Source organism: Schistocerca gregaria, chromosome 6, assembly GCF_023897955.1.
Source record: "Schistocerca gregaria isolate iqSchGreg1 chromosome 6, iqSchGreg1.2, whole genome shotgun sequence".
NCBI lineage: Eukaryota > Metazoa > Arthropoda > Insecta > Orthoptera > Acrididae > Schistocerca > Schistocerca gregaria.
The window spans coordinates 33,219,832-33,235,986 of record NC_064925.1 but is presented as its reverse complement, the minus strand read 5'-3'; the positions used below and the strand labels follow the sequence as shown (position 1 = coordinate 33,235,986).

The window sequence follows — 16,155 nt, the reverse complement described above, 5'->3', positions numbered from 1 at the left end:
AGTGGGGAGGGGGGCGGAATATATGATTTCATGTCACATCAGTATACCACAGGCAATGAATCGCTCTCAAAGACCAAGGTAACCCCAGTAACAACCCTACTGTCCTCTGGATCCTTATGGACACGACAAACGAAGTGTACGCCCTGTTGCTCCAAATTGGTGCATAGCTTATCGTCAGACTGTAAGAGGTGGTCACAAAGGAAAATGATACCTTGAACCACGTTTAAACTCGAATATGATCCAGTTTGTCACAAGCGAGCAACGTCTGTGATTGGCCAGGGCATGCTGTTTCATCAAAAATGAGCCTTTCTTCATTTTGGAGATGGCTGTATCTGCCCTAGACTTGTCATGTATAGTCTCTACGAAGAGTACAGATTTTGTGACCAAAAAAATCGCCCTATATTCTTGTGCAAATCACATATTTGGGGAGTATTTCCGTGCTTGTGATATAGCCCTACGTTCCTCCCACGGGACCAGAGATAAAACATTTTGGGTTTGTATCCCTCCATGTTGAACAAATTCTCCCCTTCTAAAGAGACTCTTGTAGCTGTGTGACCACCAGTGTGAGAAAACTTTATCAGCTTTATATGAAAGTCACCGACTATGGTGCCAGCCATTGGGAACAGAGTAACCCCCCACGGTCACCTGCCAGCCTCACAGCCTCAGCACTGGCCACCTGGTCAGCAATCCGTTGCTCGCAGCTCCGTGCCCCAGTCACGAAGGGCACACACTCCTCGGCATGCACGATCAGTTGAGGGTGCTACTGTCATGCAGGTGCTCGACCCCCCGCACCACAGGACGGCTGCTGTGCTGGGTTTCGGGTGTACTACCACAGTGGAAAAGCAGGTTGCTGAGGCGGAAAGGCACAGTGGAACAGACACCACACTGGGCATGATCCGTACTTCTGAAAAGTTGTCTCAGATCAAACCCAACAATGGAGACCATGTAACTTAATCATTAATGAAAATATGCAGAGAGCACTGCCGATTTTTTTACCGTCTTTGTGTATTTTACGGTTCACAGAAACGCTTGTAGAAGAAAGACCTCTGCTTGAAAATGTTGCATCTGCCGTGTGGTTTACTTGTAAGAGTTTGAGTGACGCCGTAATTGATTTGAATATTTTGGCGCCACAGGGCGGGTGACTATCTCGGTCGTCATAACGAAATCGAGCTTGAGTTGCACGTTAAGGACTTCTGACCACCTCATTAGTGAAAGGTCGAAGGTTTATTCTGACACCCCCTATTCTGCCTCTGACGCCCTGGAATAGTCTGGAACGTGTAATTCCACACTGTGACGTCACAAATCTGGTCCCTGTCATGTTCTGAAGGGACCGAGAAGGTCACACTGACGAGCAAAAGAAGACCTAACCTCGAACGATGAAATTCGGCGGGCTTAGCTGGCGGTGGGACGGCTGCCGCCTCTCCGACCTCGAGCTGTGCAGGCTGAGGAACTCGGCAGGGCTACTCAGGAAACAGGGTAGAAGCATTTGCTTTCCGGCGTGTGTGCACGAATGAAGTCGACACTGTCTTAATCCGGTAGTCGTCCCACTTCGGCCGAGGCTGGCGAAAGAAACTACGCCCAGATGAGGCGACATCTGCGTCATGTGCTCGTCACCCGTGCGGTCCTCTCCCCAACACCGCAGGCGGGTCCTGAACAGCTCGAATTGCACACTGCCCTCAGCAAGGTGTGGTCATTCACGCAGTTGGTGCGCGACGCCGTGCGTATTTGGCCATTGTGGAATTTTCCGTCCTCACAAACACCGTATCCTGCAGATCGAAGAGCCAGTCACGTAAGGAGACGTTTCGCGTTGCACCAGCGCTACCGGTATCAAATATTGGCTTACCGCTTCCGTCGTCAGGACAATCACTCTGCTGGCTCTCGGCCGAGTTGTTCCTAATCTGAATTAATGAATTGGTCGGGATATTACTTACACTCGCGACAACCAGCGTCACGTGCACATCTTTAACGTTCCGCGCGACGACACTAGACTGCGAGGTAGAGCACTGCGCGAGTAGTGAGCAGTGAGTGGGGGGTGGTGAGCAGTGAGTAGGCCACGCGGCAGCAAAAAGCGCGGCCGTCAGTTTATGACGCGGTCGCCGGAGCTGCGGCAGGCAGGCAGAGCGGCCTTTGTGCGCGGCGCGGCGCGGCACGTTTTTTGCGTCGCGGCCCCGCCGGACCGCCGACGGCCTCAGCAAGCAGGGGCGGCCGGGAGGCGGCGCGCGCCACCTCCACTACCACCTGCTGCACACCCGATGCTCACTTCACATTTCCACCCACCTACTCTTCAAACGGCACTGAGGCCAGCCCCCACTAATGACCAAGATTCCCAAATCCAGTCATTTGTTGTCCACGGGTACAGGTCCTCGGCTTGACTTCGTACCTCTGTTTACTATGTTTTTTTTTCATTTTATAAAAAGCTAACACAAACCTCGAGTAAGCTTGGTTACTTATTTTTCTGTACATACACAACAGCGCCGCTGTCACACTAAGGCTGCTTCGGTATCTCATTCTGTAAAAACGGAACCCTTACGCACCGAAGAGCCAAAGAAACTGGTACACCTGCCTAATGTCGTGTAAGGCCCCCCACGAGCACGCAGAAATGCCCCAACACGACGTCGCATGGACTCCACTAATGTCTCAAGTAGTGCTGGAGGGACTTGACACCGTGTATGCTGCAGGGCTGTCCATAAACCTGTAAGAGCAATACGAGGCGGAGATCTCTTTCGAACAGCACGTTGCAAGGCATCCCAGACATGTTCAATAATGTATGTGTCTGGGGAGTTTGGTGGCCAGCGGAAGTGTCTAAACACAGAAGAGTGTTCCCAGAGCCACTCTGTAGCAATTCTGCACATGTGTGGTGTCGCACTGCCCAAGTCCGTCGGAATTCACGGTGGTCATGAATGGATGCAGGTGATCAGAAAGGATGCTTACGTACGTGTCACCTGTCAGAGTCGTGTCTACACGTATCAGGGTCCCACATCACTCCAACTGCACACGCCCCACGCCATAACAGCCTCCACCAGCTTGAACAGTCCCCTGCTGACATGCAGGGTCCATGGATTCATGAAGTTGTCTCCATACCCGTACACGTCCATCCACTCGATACAATTTTAAACGAGACTCGTCCGACCAGGTAACATGTATCCAGTTATCAACAGTCCAATGTCGGTGTTGACGGGCCCAGGCGAGGCTTTGTACCGTGCGCCCATCCAGGGCGAACGAGTGGACCTTCGGTTGCTACAGCCCATATCGATGATGTTTCGTTGAACGGTTCGCACGTTGATACTTGCTGATGCCCCATATTTGAAATACGGACCAATTTGCGGAAGGGTTGCACTTCTGTCACGCTGAACGATTCTCTTCACTCGTCGTTTGTCGTGTTCTTGCAGCATCTTTTCCCGGCCGCCGCAACTGCAGACTCGTGAAATGGTCGTAGGGGAAATTCCCTGCTTCATCGCTACCTCGGAGATGCTGCCCCATCGCTCGTGCGCCGACTACAACACCACGTTCAAACTCACTTAAATCTTGATAGCCTGCCATTGCAGCAGCAGTAACCGATCTAACAACTGCGCCAGACACTTGTCTTATATAGGAGTCGCCGACCATAGCACTGATTTCTTTGGTGCTTCAAAGTATATGCAAAACTATCTTTTGATGTGGAATATATAATTTAAGTTAACTGGTAAGGCCGAAAACTATACGGAATGGAACGCTTCAGCTGAATTACGAAAGTTCTGAGCAGGCAAGGTTCAGTACACCGCGGCCGCGGTTCAAAGTGCTCGGTGACCAAGCGTTGTCCTGTCTTGTGCAGCTTAGTTGTGAGTACACTTATAACCGTCGTAAGCTGAAAAAAAGCTGACGAGCACGCAGGCGCCGTACCGCTCGTCGACTGGACCACTAAAGGAGCCGATCTCAATCACACAGGATACGCCTGGAGCTGTGCGGAACAGCGGTTGAATCGTGCATTCAGCGTCCCCGTAATTAGGTGATCTTAAGTGATCAGAAGTGAAGTGGTTTCAAGGCTGGAGCCGGTGATGCAACCTATTGGCATCATATCTACTGGCTTCACTGCGATTTGTTGTGCGGAATGCTTACATGCAGGGCGCGTCACATCGAAGCAAAACGTTGCAGTGAACACGGATTTTCAAGTAAGATGCCTGCGGGGTAACTGCTAATGTGTGGTTACGTATTACTTCAGCTGTATTTGAAGGGTATACTCATCGATTAAGTCATCGTGTAGTTAGGCTCAAGTTTTACCCACGGCCTTCCCTTAACAAGAAATACAGTACTAACTCAGCGAGTTAAAAGTCACAGTTTATGTTCATGCCTACCTGCTAAAGGAGGTGTTACACGTGTCGTCTTCACATTTCTATGAATACGGCACTCGTCTCCAAAGTAACTTATGGATTCTTCGAAACATTCCGTGGGTCATGTAGCGAATGTTGACAGCAGGTATCGCTACTCCAGGTCTTCACCGACATCGACGAGGCCGCTGTATACGACACTTACGAGCTGACCTCAGAAAGAAAAGACCGGAAGAGCGAGGGGCCAAGATACGTATCTTGCAAGTGTTAGCGCGTTAAAAGCATTACCTCAGATGAATAACGTGTCTGTGCTCCATCGCACGTGTAACACAGTCTCCGACTAACAGCAAGCGATGAACTGTGAGCCGGATTGAGTGGAAAAGTCTACGCCTGTCAGGAGTTTCTACTGGCGAGGGAAATACTTCATATTGGCGCCGGTGAGGGCTGTTAACCGAGCAGAGTGATCGGTGCCGGTGACTGCCACGCAGGGAGGCCAGATTCGATTCCCAGCACTTGGCCTCGTGTTGCCCGCAACACCAGTCAGTCATCACCACCGAGACGCAAGTTGCCCAAGTAGCATCAAATAAAAAGACTTGCACTGGGCGGGAGGTTGGTTGTTCGTTTAATTTGGGGGGATAGCGACCAAAGAGCGAGGTCATCGGCCTCATCGCATTAGGGAAGGAAATCTGACGTGCCCTTTCAAAGGAGCCGTCCCGGCATTTGCCTGAAGCGATTTAGGGAAATCAAGGGAAACCTACATCAGAATGGCCGGATGCGTCTTTGAACAGTTGTTCTCCCGAAAGCGCCTCCAGTGTGCTAACCACTGCGCCACCTCACGCGGTCGTCTGGGAAGAAAGTAAACCAGCAGAACACTGAATGCAGCCATATTTACTACACGACCACTTGTAAAACTTTTGTGTTAGGATATGTTCTGAAAGGTAGAGGCAGTCCTCGATCAAAAACTGTACCATTGCTTTAAATTCAGTGTGGTTGAAGGTAGGGTGGTAACTCAGCAGAGCGCGTACCCTGAAAAGACGCCGCCTCCCCCCGCTGCTCTGCTGGTCTACACTCCCCACAGATGAGTGGCGGCTCCACTTGCTCCTCGTTGTACTCACACGGCCACTGAGCTTCTGTGTTCCAGGCAATGTCTAGGCGACATTCCGACTGAATCAGTACTAATTAAATGTTCTTACTGAATATCGGCACTGTCACGCTTCCACAACAGCTGGGAGTAATGCTTGACAGAACTCTTACATCTCAGAACTGGTGTGAGGCCAACGCGAGCTGGCAGCCTCCGACGAGCCGAACACCACCAGCACCGCAGGCTCCCCGGCGTCGCACCTGGCCTGCCGCGGCGCGCTCTCCATGTTTGTAATCACGCAGTGCACAAATACGCGGAAAACGATTGCTTTCTTCAGAAACACAACATTGTAGGGCAAGTTGCATTAACGAAGCCGTACCGAGCCGTCTCAGGCGCTGCAGTCATGGACTGTGCGCCTGGTCCCGGCGGAGGTTCGAGTCCTCCCTCGGGCATGGTTGTCTGCGTTTGTCCTTAGGATACTTTAGGTTAAGTAGTGTGTAAGCTTAGGGACTGATGACCTTAGCAGTTAAGACCCATAAAATTTCACACACATTTGAACTTTTTTTTTTGGAAGCCGTACGTCAGAATTCGTGTAACTGCAGTAACTATAAAACGGAAACCGACGTCATCTGAATGCAAGTCCATCTAGTGTGTCCTCCTAAGCCGATGGCAAAAACGTCATATTACTTTGTATTTCCTTTAAGATGTATAAATTTGCTTTGAAGGGCTGCAATCAAACTCGGCAGTTCTTACTATATGAGAAGTGTTCAAGAAGTAACGGGAGATTTGTATTTTCTCGTGCTGTGTATTAGTGGGAATCGAGCGACTTTTTCATCATTGTGAGTCCACCTTGAAGCAAAGCATCGCGCTACTTGTTTACTTATTTGTTCCCGAACTGGTTTCGGCGACAATCATCACCCTCCTCACTGGTCTCTTTAAATCTACGTAAATAGCGTATTTACACGAACACAGTAACACATCATTTCATTTTTCACTCTTCGTTTTTTGAAATATAGTTTCTTATTGATACTACCTTATTTATTGTATGTTATGTATGTTATGGCATGCTTTGAAGAATTACTGTCGCTGTTTGCGGCATATTTTCTGTGCTTCTGTCGCCGTTGTTTTCTCAGCGTATATCATGTCATCTGCAACTATGTGAGCGGCTGCTAGTAAATAAATACTAAAAGGTGAACTTACGAATGCCAGCATTATACACTTGTAGTTGGGATAGTGTTCTGGAATACAGTTTTGGTGTGTACTGGGCTGTTACTCAGTTATTCGTGCACTCACGTTCGTTGGACGCATGTAGCTGATTCTATACACAGCAATACAAAACTTTAGCACTTGTTTATGATCCAGAACATTACGACATCTTCCTGTTCACGTGTGTCGCGAGCCGAATACACATCAAAACTGTATTCCACAACACTAGCCCAACCCCAAGCGTATAACGCTGACGTGCGTAAGTTTACCTTTTACTATTTGTTTACTAGCAGCCGCTCACATAGTTGCAGATGACATCCAAACACGGTCCAAAGGGAGGAGTTTCAGAGATAAAGTTATTACGTCTGAAAAAGACAGTATTAGCCATATCGAATATTTAGTGCAGTGTCAGATTTTAATATTTTTTGTGGGATCTAAAATTTAAAAAACCTCTTTCACACCGGCCTGATTTAGCTTCACTGATCAGTATAGTAAAAACATGCGTATGTTAAAGGAATTTTCTTTCAGAAAGCAGGCGTATCACATTCACACAGTTCAATACTGTTCTATCTTGATTAAATTGAGCTTAACTTAAATTCCATAAGGCAGTGAAGCAATTTCGAAGTCTCGGTGCGACGAAAATTGTCAGTCGATCTCCTGAAAACATTTGTAATAATTATTAACTTTCGGTGATCACATGGGGAAGACCGGAGATCTGCTGGTAAGACCGTGTTAGCCCATTTATTGAAAGTAATAAACTGGATATCTTGAGCGTACAAAACGGCAGGTTCGTCCAATGTAAATCAGACGTTCCCCACCGATCTCGTGCAACACAGCGTAGTAAGAAGACACTGTCAATAATAATCAGTTAAATAATACGCGAACACACTTACTTTAGTTTAGTTCATGTATTAAATTCCTTCTCATACAGAATCTCATCAAGATGGCGACTAGCTCAACAATGCATACATATACATCCTCCTTTTCTCACGGCTAATCGGCAAGATCTCCTCATTCTTTTCATAACAGGAAACATAGATAGCAGAGAAGCTATTCCATGGAGTAAATGGACGCTCTAAGGAACAATAGGGCTTGAAAGTACTTTGCATTGATAATCATCGTATTTAAAGTTTATGAAAAGGTAATATAAGAAGAGATATTTCGAGATATGTACTGAGTTATATAATTTATAAAATTTCTGAAATTATCGCGGAGAGACCGCTGCAAGAGACATTGCAAGTTGTCAAAAAGCTGTTGCGCAATCCGCTTTATAAATTAACTGTACGTTGTGTAAAAACAGAGCATTAGCTTTAATATTCACCAAAATAACTCTGTTGCTTCGACTAACATTGTCGATGATGCCGTCAATATCAGGATCCTGCCATCATTTTCTATGAGTAACGTTGTTGCTCACACAGATTTCGTAGATATAAAAGAACTTTCTGCTTTGCTCTCTGGATCTCCTTACTTCTACCAAGCTTTTGCAGCGGCAGTCAATTACATAAGTTATTTTTTTACTTACAAATCGCTTCCTTCCACGTAACTCCCATTTCACGCAGTGTTTTGCCCAAAACATCTTTCTGCCGAGGGAAATTAATTTTTTGTTCTACGGCAATAAATAATTTGGGTAATTACGGCCTACTTTTTATGTGTATAAAAGCCATCGATGATTTGTAATTTACCTGCTTTTTAAAGCTATCTATAATGAATGCATTCTATTGTGGTAAGGATGACCTTCGTATAAAGCCGTTTGATTGAGACTGGAAATATTAGCCAACAGTTCTTTATGTGCCGTTTCATTAACACAAGCTGTAATTACGTTGTGGGTGACGAGATGCTGTTTAGTCCACAAATACCTCTTCGTCGTATTGCGCACATTTTCTTGCCACATAGTACGCTTCTGGATAACTTGTGAATAACTAAGTATATCACTGAATCTAGGAACTAAACCCACAGTGGTAACTAATGTCACAGGGAGACAGTGGACGTAAGTCGTGGCTGGCTGTTGGCAGCTGCCGTGTTCTCCGAGCACAGGTCAGTCACCCCCCACCCCCGGCGACGGCGCGGCCGACCCACGGGTTCGCAGACGGACTCACACGGCGGTGAGTGGAGCTGGTGGTTGCCGCCAGCCTCCCTCCCCCAGTAGGCAGCCACAGCCACGCGGTGTGGAGGGCCGAGGCTACCCGTGTGAGTGGAGAAAGCACACCGACGGGACACTGCACGTAGTGAAAGCTGGTTGCCGCAGATCGCGACCCGGAATGCCAATGTCCGAGGACAGTACGGAGAAATGGGGCTTTAACGTCGATGACTGAGAACGAGGATTACAGTAAACCACAAAACGTGCGACACGTTTCATAAACCTTCCGTGCCCCACATCCTACGCAGAGGACGACATCATCCGTGCTACCCTGAATGCCCCGTATACTGAACCGTTAGACACAAATATGATCCGGAGAAGTTGTTTTTTCCCAGTTTAGTTATTCATTTTATTGATTCGATAGTCAATCCGTGTATCCGTGTATCTGACTGAAGAATCCGTACATCGATACATATTATAAAAGTGTATGTACGTCTGTAATGTATGTATAAATGTATTCCACACCTCTTCGCGAACTACTGGATCAACTTGAACAGAGCACGGTACACGTATCACTAACTGTCTGTGCAAAACCTCTGTAGCGATAAGAACCACCTACATCTCAAAGGAGAGGGCGTGAAAAAATAAGCTTGCTTATATTTATCCAGCATTCGGCAATAAGAGCATTTAGTTACTTGCAAATAACTTTACACAAAATTTCCAAACCGCTCAGAGAAATTTTCTCACTCACATCACTGACAGAATAATGATAGTAGAAAGAGTTTATCGGCAGTTACACTTTGGCTATCCGTGCACTAAAACAGCCGCATCGGGGAGGCCTTTCAGTTTATCACTCCTTTATTAATACGTCTGTTAGCAACACATTTTGCAGGCAGTATTCATTTATACCGCTGAAGGCACTTGCGAAATTATATAATAGCACGACACATAGTTCAGGAGATATCATAACCACAGAGATGGGTAGAAAACTGCCACGTCATACACGGCGTTTTAATTTATTATTTCTTCACTACTACATACACCCGCAACACATTTTGTACACAGAGTCCACAGCTAGCACTGGATGTGTCCGCAAAACAGTGTCATTGTACGACACGTAGCTCAGGGGATACATCTTGAACACTGATCTGCGTGAAAACGAAAATTCGAACGAAAAAATACGTTACATTTACGTGAAGTGTACCGAGTGGATCACCTAAAGCCCGCTCCGCCAGTATTGCGCAACGGGAACTCCTACTGATATACAATTTTGACAGAATGGGTTGATAGTGACGGGCTCCTATTGTTAGCCAAGACGCGCGAGTACCCACGCCCGGGTTCCCGGGTTCGATTCCCGGCGGGGTGAGGGATTTTCTCTGCCTCATGATGGCTGGGTGTTGTGTGCTGTCCTTAGGTTAGTTAGGTTTAAGTAGTTCTAAGTTCTAGGGGACTGATGGCCTCAGCAGTTAAGTCCCGTAGTGCTCAGAGCCATCGGAACCACTTGAACGCGCGAGTAGCCGCGCGGTCTAGAGCGCCGTGTCTTCGTGCGACTCCTCCCGTCGGAGATTCGGGTCCTCTCCCGGCCGTGGATGTGTACGTTGTACTTAGCGCACATTGGTTCAAATTAGTTTAAGTAGTGTGCAAGCCTAGGGACCGATGACACTAGCACTTTGGTCCCACAGGAACTTACCATAAATTTCCAAAAACTATTAGGCAACCAACAGATTTTAACAATATTTAGAAAGAGTTTTTTTTCCAAACATACACCTTTTTAGATGGAACAATGCTTATTTGCATTAACAGTTTAAATTCAGGATGAGTTAGAACGTCGGTTATGTTTGTTGCGGCGTTGTAGTGCGAGTCGTTTACGAGACAACGTGTTTTGAGAAACCCGCACACCGACAGTTGCGCAGTACGTGTGGCAGCACACAGTGAAGTGCAAAACACGCGCGTATACAACTCACCTGCGAACTTGCAGCACGCTGGAACACCTGTGGGTCAGCGACGTCTGTTAATTAGTACAACGAAAAGCCAGTCCAAAGATGCGAATTTTACTTTTTTTTATTGATTTGTTGTCCAGTTTCGGTCCGAGACCTATTTTCAAATGATCGTAACATATTCAAAAATGGATATGTGAAAACCGTGTCAAAAACGTACATACAGATAACAATGTGGTATGCAACAGCTGCTGCATACGAGCCAGCGTTTCAGAGATGTCCTAGCAGGCTAGAGTAATACGTCATCTTCATGCATTTAACTGTTCGTTGAACTTTTGTGACACCGTTTTCACATCTTCGGAAATACTATTTTTGACCATGTTACGGTGATGTGAAAAGGGCTCTCGGCCCGAAACTAGTCATAGAGTTAAAAAGAATTAAGAGTAAAATTCTCAACTTTTGAGTGGTTTTCCGTTGCGCAGACAAGTTACATGGATTCTGACCCATAACGAAGGAGGTGGAGAGAGAGAGACGGGGAAGGAGGGGGGGGGGGGGGGGGGGGGAGAGAATATCAAGAGAGAGGAAGGAGGATGCTGTTTGGTTTTTGGGGCGCTCAGCTGCGCTGTCATCAGAGCCCGTACAATGTCCCAGTCTTTATACAGTCCAATCTAGCCACTGTCACGAATGATGATGAAATGATGAGTCCAACACAAGCATCCAGTCCCCGGGCAGAGAAAATCGCCAACCGGGCGGGAAATCGAACCAGGGACCCCGTGATCCAAAGGAAGCAATGCTAGCCACTTTTTTTTTATTTTTTAACACGAAGCACGAACGTAAACCACTTTTTTTTTTAATAGGAACTTTCCCGGCACCCTGACGTAGGGGTGGGAGCAAAGTGGGCAGGGTCAACGTGGAGTAGAGGTACAATGAACATCGGTTATTTATTTATTTTTATTTTCCTTCTTTTGTATTTACTGTTATTTATTTATTTCTGTCATTAATACTGCCGAGAATATCAGGAAACCGGCGTCACACGAGGTGGAGGGCACACTAATTGAGACTATCGGCGTAAAGTGTTTCCGAGAAGGACATTCCGATTACAAGTGAATACATCGGTTCTAAGTGCGGAAGAGGCAGGGATCAACTCTTCATTACAGGAAGATACTGCAGGGGAAACTGGAGAAAAGTTGCCTGTACTCTGGATAGCGGACAACTGCACAATGGCGTTCATCAAGGAACTGCCAGAAGTGAAGGATACATTTGTCGCCATCAGCAAACAAGAAGTGTTCTGCTTGTCCACAAATCCACCTCACAGAGTTCGTTTTCGCTTGCGCACCGGGAAATAGGAGCAGTTGAGTAGGTGTCTGATGAGGACTCGTTCGGGTAGTCGGGGACAACATGTGTTGCACCAGGAACCAGACACCACTCGCCGATCTGCACTCTAGGCGTTAAATTTTGGTTTTTAGTTAACATCTCCTAGCGGAGCCCCCTCCCCTCCCCTCCCGAGGACGGAATGTGACTGGTGAAGGTGAACAGAGCACGAGCTGCGACCGAGGAGGAAGGAAGGGCTCGCAGGACTGGGTTCCTCCAGCGAGGCCGGGAAATGGGGCCAGGCTGCGGGGTGGCGCGCAGCAGCGGCCGGCGGCTCTCACTCACCTCCTCGTAGTCGAGCCTGGCGGTGAGCGTGAAGACGCCGGTCTGCGGGTGCAGCGAGAAGACGTCGTTGGCCCAGTCGGAGACGACGCTGTAGCTGATGTGGCCGTTGACGCCCTGGTCGAGGTCCCTGGCGCACACCTCGCCGACGCGCGCGCCCCGCGCCGTGTTCTCCGCCATGTCGAACGAGTAGGCCGGCTCGGGGAAGACGGGCGGGTTGTCGTTGGTGTCCGTCACCTGCCGGCCACACGGCGCACACTCGGTCAGTCTCCCTCCTCCTGCCGCTGCCCTCCGGCCACCTCACTCTCTGCCCCTTTCATCTCAACTATTAGCAGCGACCGCTTACAACCGGTACCCGTATTATAGTTCTCAACAACCGCTACTTTCCGCTATTTGTTTGGTCTCGGATATGACAAGATTTTTTTTTTTATATTTAGCAACAACTAGATTAAAAACTGAAATACCAATTAGCCGTAGCAACAGCGTTGAAATTTTTGGTTTTTAGATAAATACTTTTTTCAAAAAGGAGTAATCTTTATTCGTAAATATTTCATTGCTTTGAAATACAGCGTGTTTCAAAAATTATAGTTGTATTACAAGTCTGATAAAGCCAAACACACGAAGTGACAAAACAGAAAAAGAAATGTCGGGTAGGGCCTTTCTACGCTACATTCCCAGAGTGACGAACAGAATCGGCCGAGTATTTCGCAAACACGGCGTAAAGCCGATTTTCAAACCGACATAGAAGAGCAAAGAGTACCTTAGATCGCCAAAGGAGAATATATCGGGAATATACCGCATACAGTGCACATGAGGTAAAGTTTATATCGGAATGACTGGACGATCAATCGACACCAAGATCAAAGAACATAAGCGACATTGCAGGTTGGAGCAGGTGGAGAAATCGGCAGAGCACGCACTGAGTGAGACCGACCACGTACTAAAATTCGCCGACACGGAAGTTCTGGCTGTAGAGGAGCGCTATCACGCCCACTTTCTCAAAGAAGCTATAGAAATACAAAAACATGACAACAGCTTCAACCAGAAAGAAGAAAGCCTTAAGGTAATCGGATCCTGGTTTCCCGTACAGCAGCGAACGACCGTCATAGGTAGCAAGAGAACCGTACCGGAAGTGACCGCGTAGAAGCCCTTGGACGTTGCCGCGCCACGTACATGTAAGTGTATTTTGAAGTGCTCTTACGACCTTATTTTGTGAAAATACGTGTTATGTTTACGTGTGTTTCATAACGCCTCACCATGATGCTGAGAAAAAAAGGGCTTGCCAAACAAAAACCTAAGTAAAAATGAATATAGGTGCGAAATATCGCGACAAACTAAATTACGTTTAGAGCATAAAATTATAGGTTATCTCCCACCTACGTCTCGTTGCAGATGACAAGCTACCTGCAATAAATAATGCACAAGTGATCCTGAAAAACCATACAAACTGATTGTGAAGGTACTCACAAAAAGAAACGAATTGTTGTTTGAACTATATATACCCATAATCTTCTAACCATTCACTAAAAACCTTCACATTACAGATTAAATAAAACAGAAACCCACTGATGATGGCACAGACGTGCCGAAACATGTTTGGGAACTTGGAAAAAACTGTGTTTTCATAACTGGCGGACCTTACATGCAACAAGTACATATAATCTGCGGCCGCGACCTCGGCTCCAGTTCAGCACCAACAATGGAGGGTCAATGACTGACAATGCCAGCCACTCCTACGTCGGCCGAGGAACCCGAGACAGAAGACAACAGGCAGTTAGTATCGAAAAGAATTATCCGCTTTTAAAAAATCGAAATTATCAGGTTACTTGAGACATGTACGTGGACAACGCACAGTTGGAAAGAGCAAACTCTCGAGTTTTCATAGGTTCCCGCTGGGTAGCGCGCACTTCAGTTCAGGTAAAAATAGAGTCGGGACAACAGAAAGCGTTTTGTGTTCTACGTTTTGCGCACTGCGAGTCAGTAATAACTGATCGGCGTGACTTTCGCGCTAGGTATGGTGTGGACCTCTCACAGCACAGAGCATTAAGTGATGCCATGAACGATTCGGAGAAACAGGTTGTTTGTGTAAAGAAAAATCAAGTAAAAGGCCTCATTTGCTTTAAGAAATTAAGAACGGGTTGAGCCACAACAAACTTGCAACATTACACAAGGAGAAAAAAAATTTAGAATTCATTCACAATTCTCAATAAAAATGGAAATTAGCTGATCTATTGCTTGTGTCTATATTTCTGCTTTTCTCTCCTTGTAACTTTTGAAAATGAGCGAATTAACACCAAAAATATAGCTCGTCAACCTCAGTTTTCACACTTCAGCATTGATTATTTCAATGCTCAAATAGTAGTATGATCCTCCATTGGACTGTAACATGATTTTTGAGCAGAGTTTCAAAAAATTAGAAACAATAGGAGAATACTGGAGATTTTTTGTAGCCCTCGGCAGTTTACTGCTTTTACAGAAAAGCATCGAACGTTGAACTGACTGTTTAATATTTTGATTCTGTGCACCTTGAAACCGAGGGAATCAAAATTTTTCAATCTTTCTTCTATTTCTAGGTTTATCAAGGGAATAACAGGAGCAAAAAGCAAAAATCGGTTATTTCAGAAACTGGTTATTGTGAACGGTTTTAACACTAACGTCACGTTAAACTGGCGTTGAAAATTTAAAAAAAGACAACAACGTAACCGAAAGTCGACTGTTTCATGGATAAATCACCATCCCCAATCTTTGGGCGACGTGTACGCTGGTCGCACCAGCACCACGCTACACTGCCGCAGATGCCGCTCCTCTAAACTTTCTCGGCAGCGTTTCGTGAAGAGGGCACCACCCTCCCCCCAGCGAGTCTCATTCGAGTTCACGGAGCACCTGCGTAACAGCCGCGCGTCGACTGAACCTAGCGGTGACAAATCTAGCAGCACGCCTCACAGTCCCTTCGACGCCTCCCTGCTCCAAACGCTGGAGCAGTACCCTAGAGTGGGCAGCACTAGTCGTCTGTACGCCATTTTCTGAAAGTCTCCCAACAAACTGAATTCGACCTTTCGCCTTCCCTTCGACAGACCTTACATGCTCGTTTCATTTCGTGTCCCTTTGCAGCGTTACGCCTACATATTTACTCGCTGTGATTCTGTCTAGAAGCACACCACAAATATTTTATCGGAACTTACACGATGTTTTCCCGACGCATCTACCTTAACTTAAATTTTTCTGCATTTAGAGCAAGCTGCCGCCACTCAGCAAATCAAACAGAAGCTCTGTCTAAATCATCACGTATCCCCCCCCCCCCCCCCCCCCCCAGTCAGTGGACGACAGCTCTTCCCTGTACACTGCGGCGTCGTAAGCGAACAGCTGCACGCTCTGCCCGCCGTATGCGACAGGTGTTTACGTATGTAGGGACCGCTTCCCTGGGGCGCTCCTGATGAACACTCACAGCCCCAGACAACGAACTACGTGCTGTTACTCAATCTCGTATACGTAACATATGTCGAATTTTATTTTTGTCACCACACAGCTCTGTAGTAAGCTAGAAATACTGTCTCCAGTTTTCAGAGTTGAATTATTCGCGCTGCAGATGATGTACAAGCCATCTCGTTTGAACCAATATGGAGTGCCACGCCCACTTTTTTACATTTTTCGTTTCGTCGTGTGGCTAGGGCCTCCCGTCGAGTAGACCGTTCGCCGGGTGCAAGTCTATCGATTTGACGCCACTTGCGCGTCGATGGGGGATGAAATGATGATGATTAGGACAACACCCAGTCCCTGAACGGAGAAAATCTCCGACCCAGCCGGGAATCGAACCCGGGCCCTTAGGATTGACATTCTGTCACGCTAACCACTCAGCTACCGAGGGTGGGCGCTTTTCTCCATGACTCCATGTTTGTT

At 47.0% G+C, this 16,155-nt stretch overlaps 1 protein-coding gene across 1 annotated transcript in view; it reads right to left on the bottom strand.

Annotated features, from left to right (window-relative positions):
• Window positions 1–16,155, bottom strand: part of LOC126278037 (cadherin-related tumor suppressor) — an 817,086-nt gene that overhangs the window by 405,906 nt on the left and 395,025 nt on the right. The window contains 1 exon segment of the mRNA XM_049977779.1: window positions 12,262–12,495. Within this exon segment, the coding sequence (XP_049833736.1) occupies window positions 12,262–12,495 (234 nt within the window).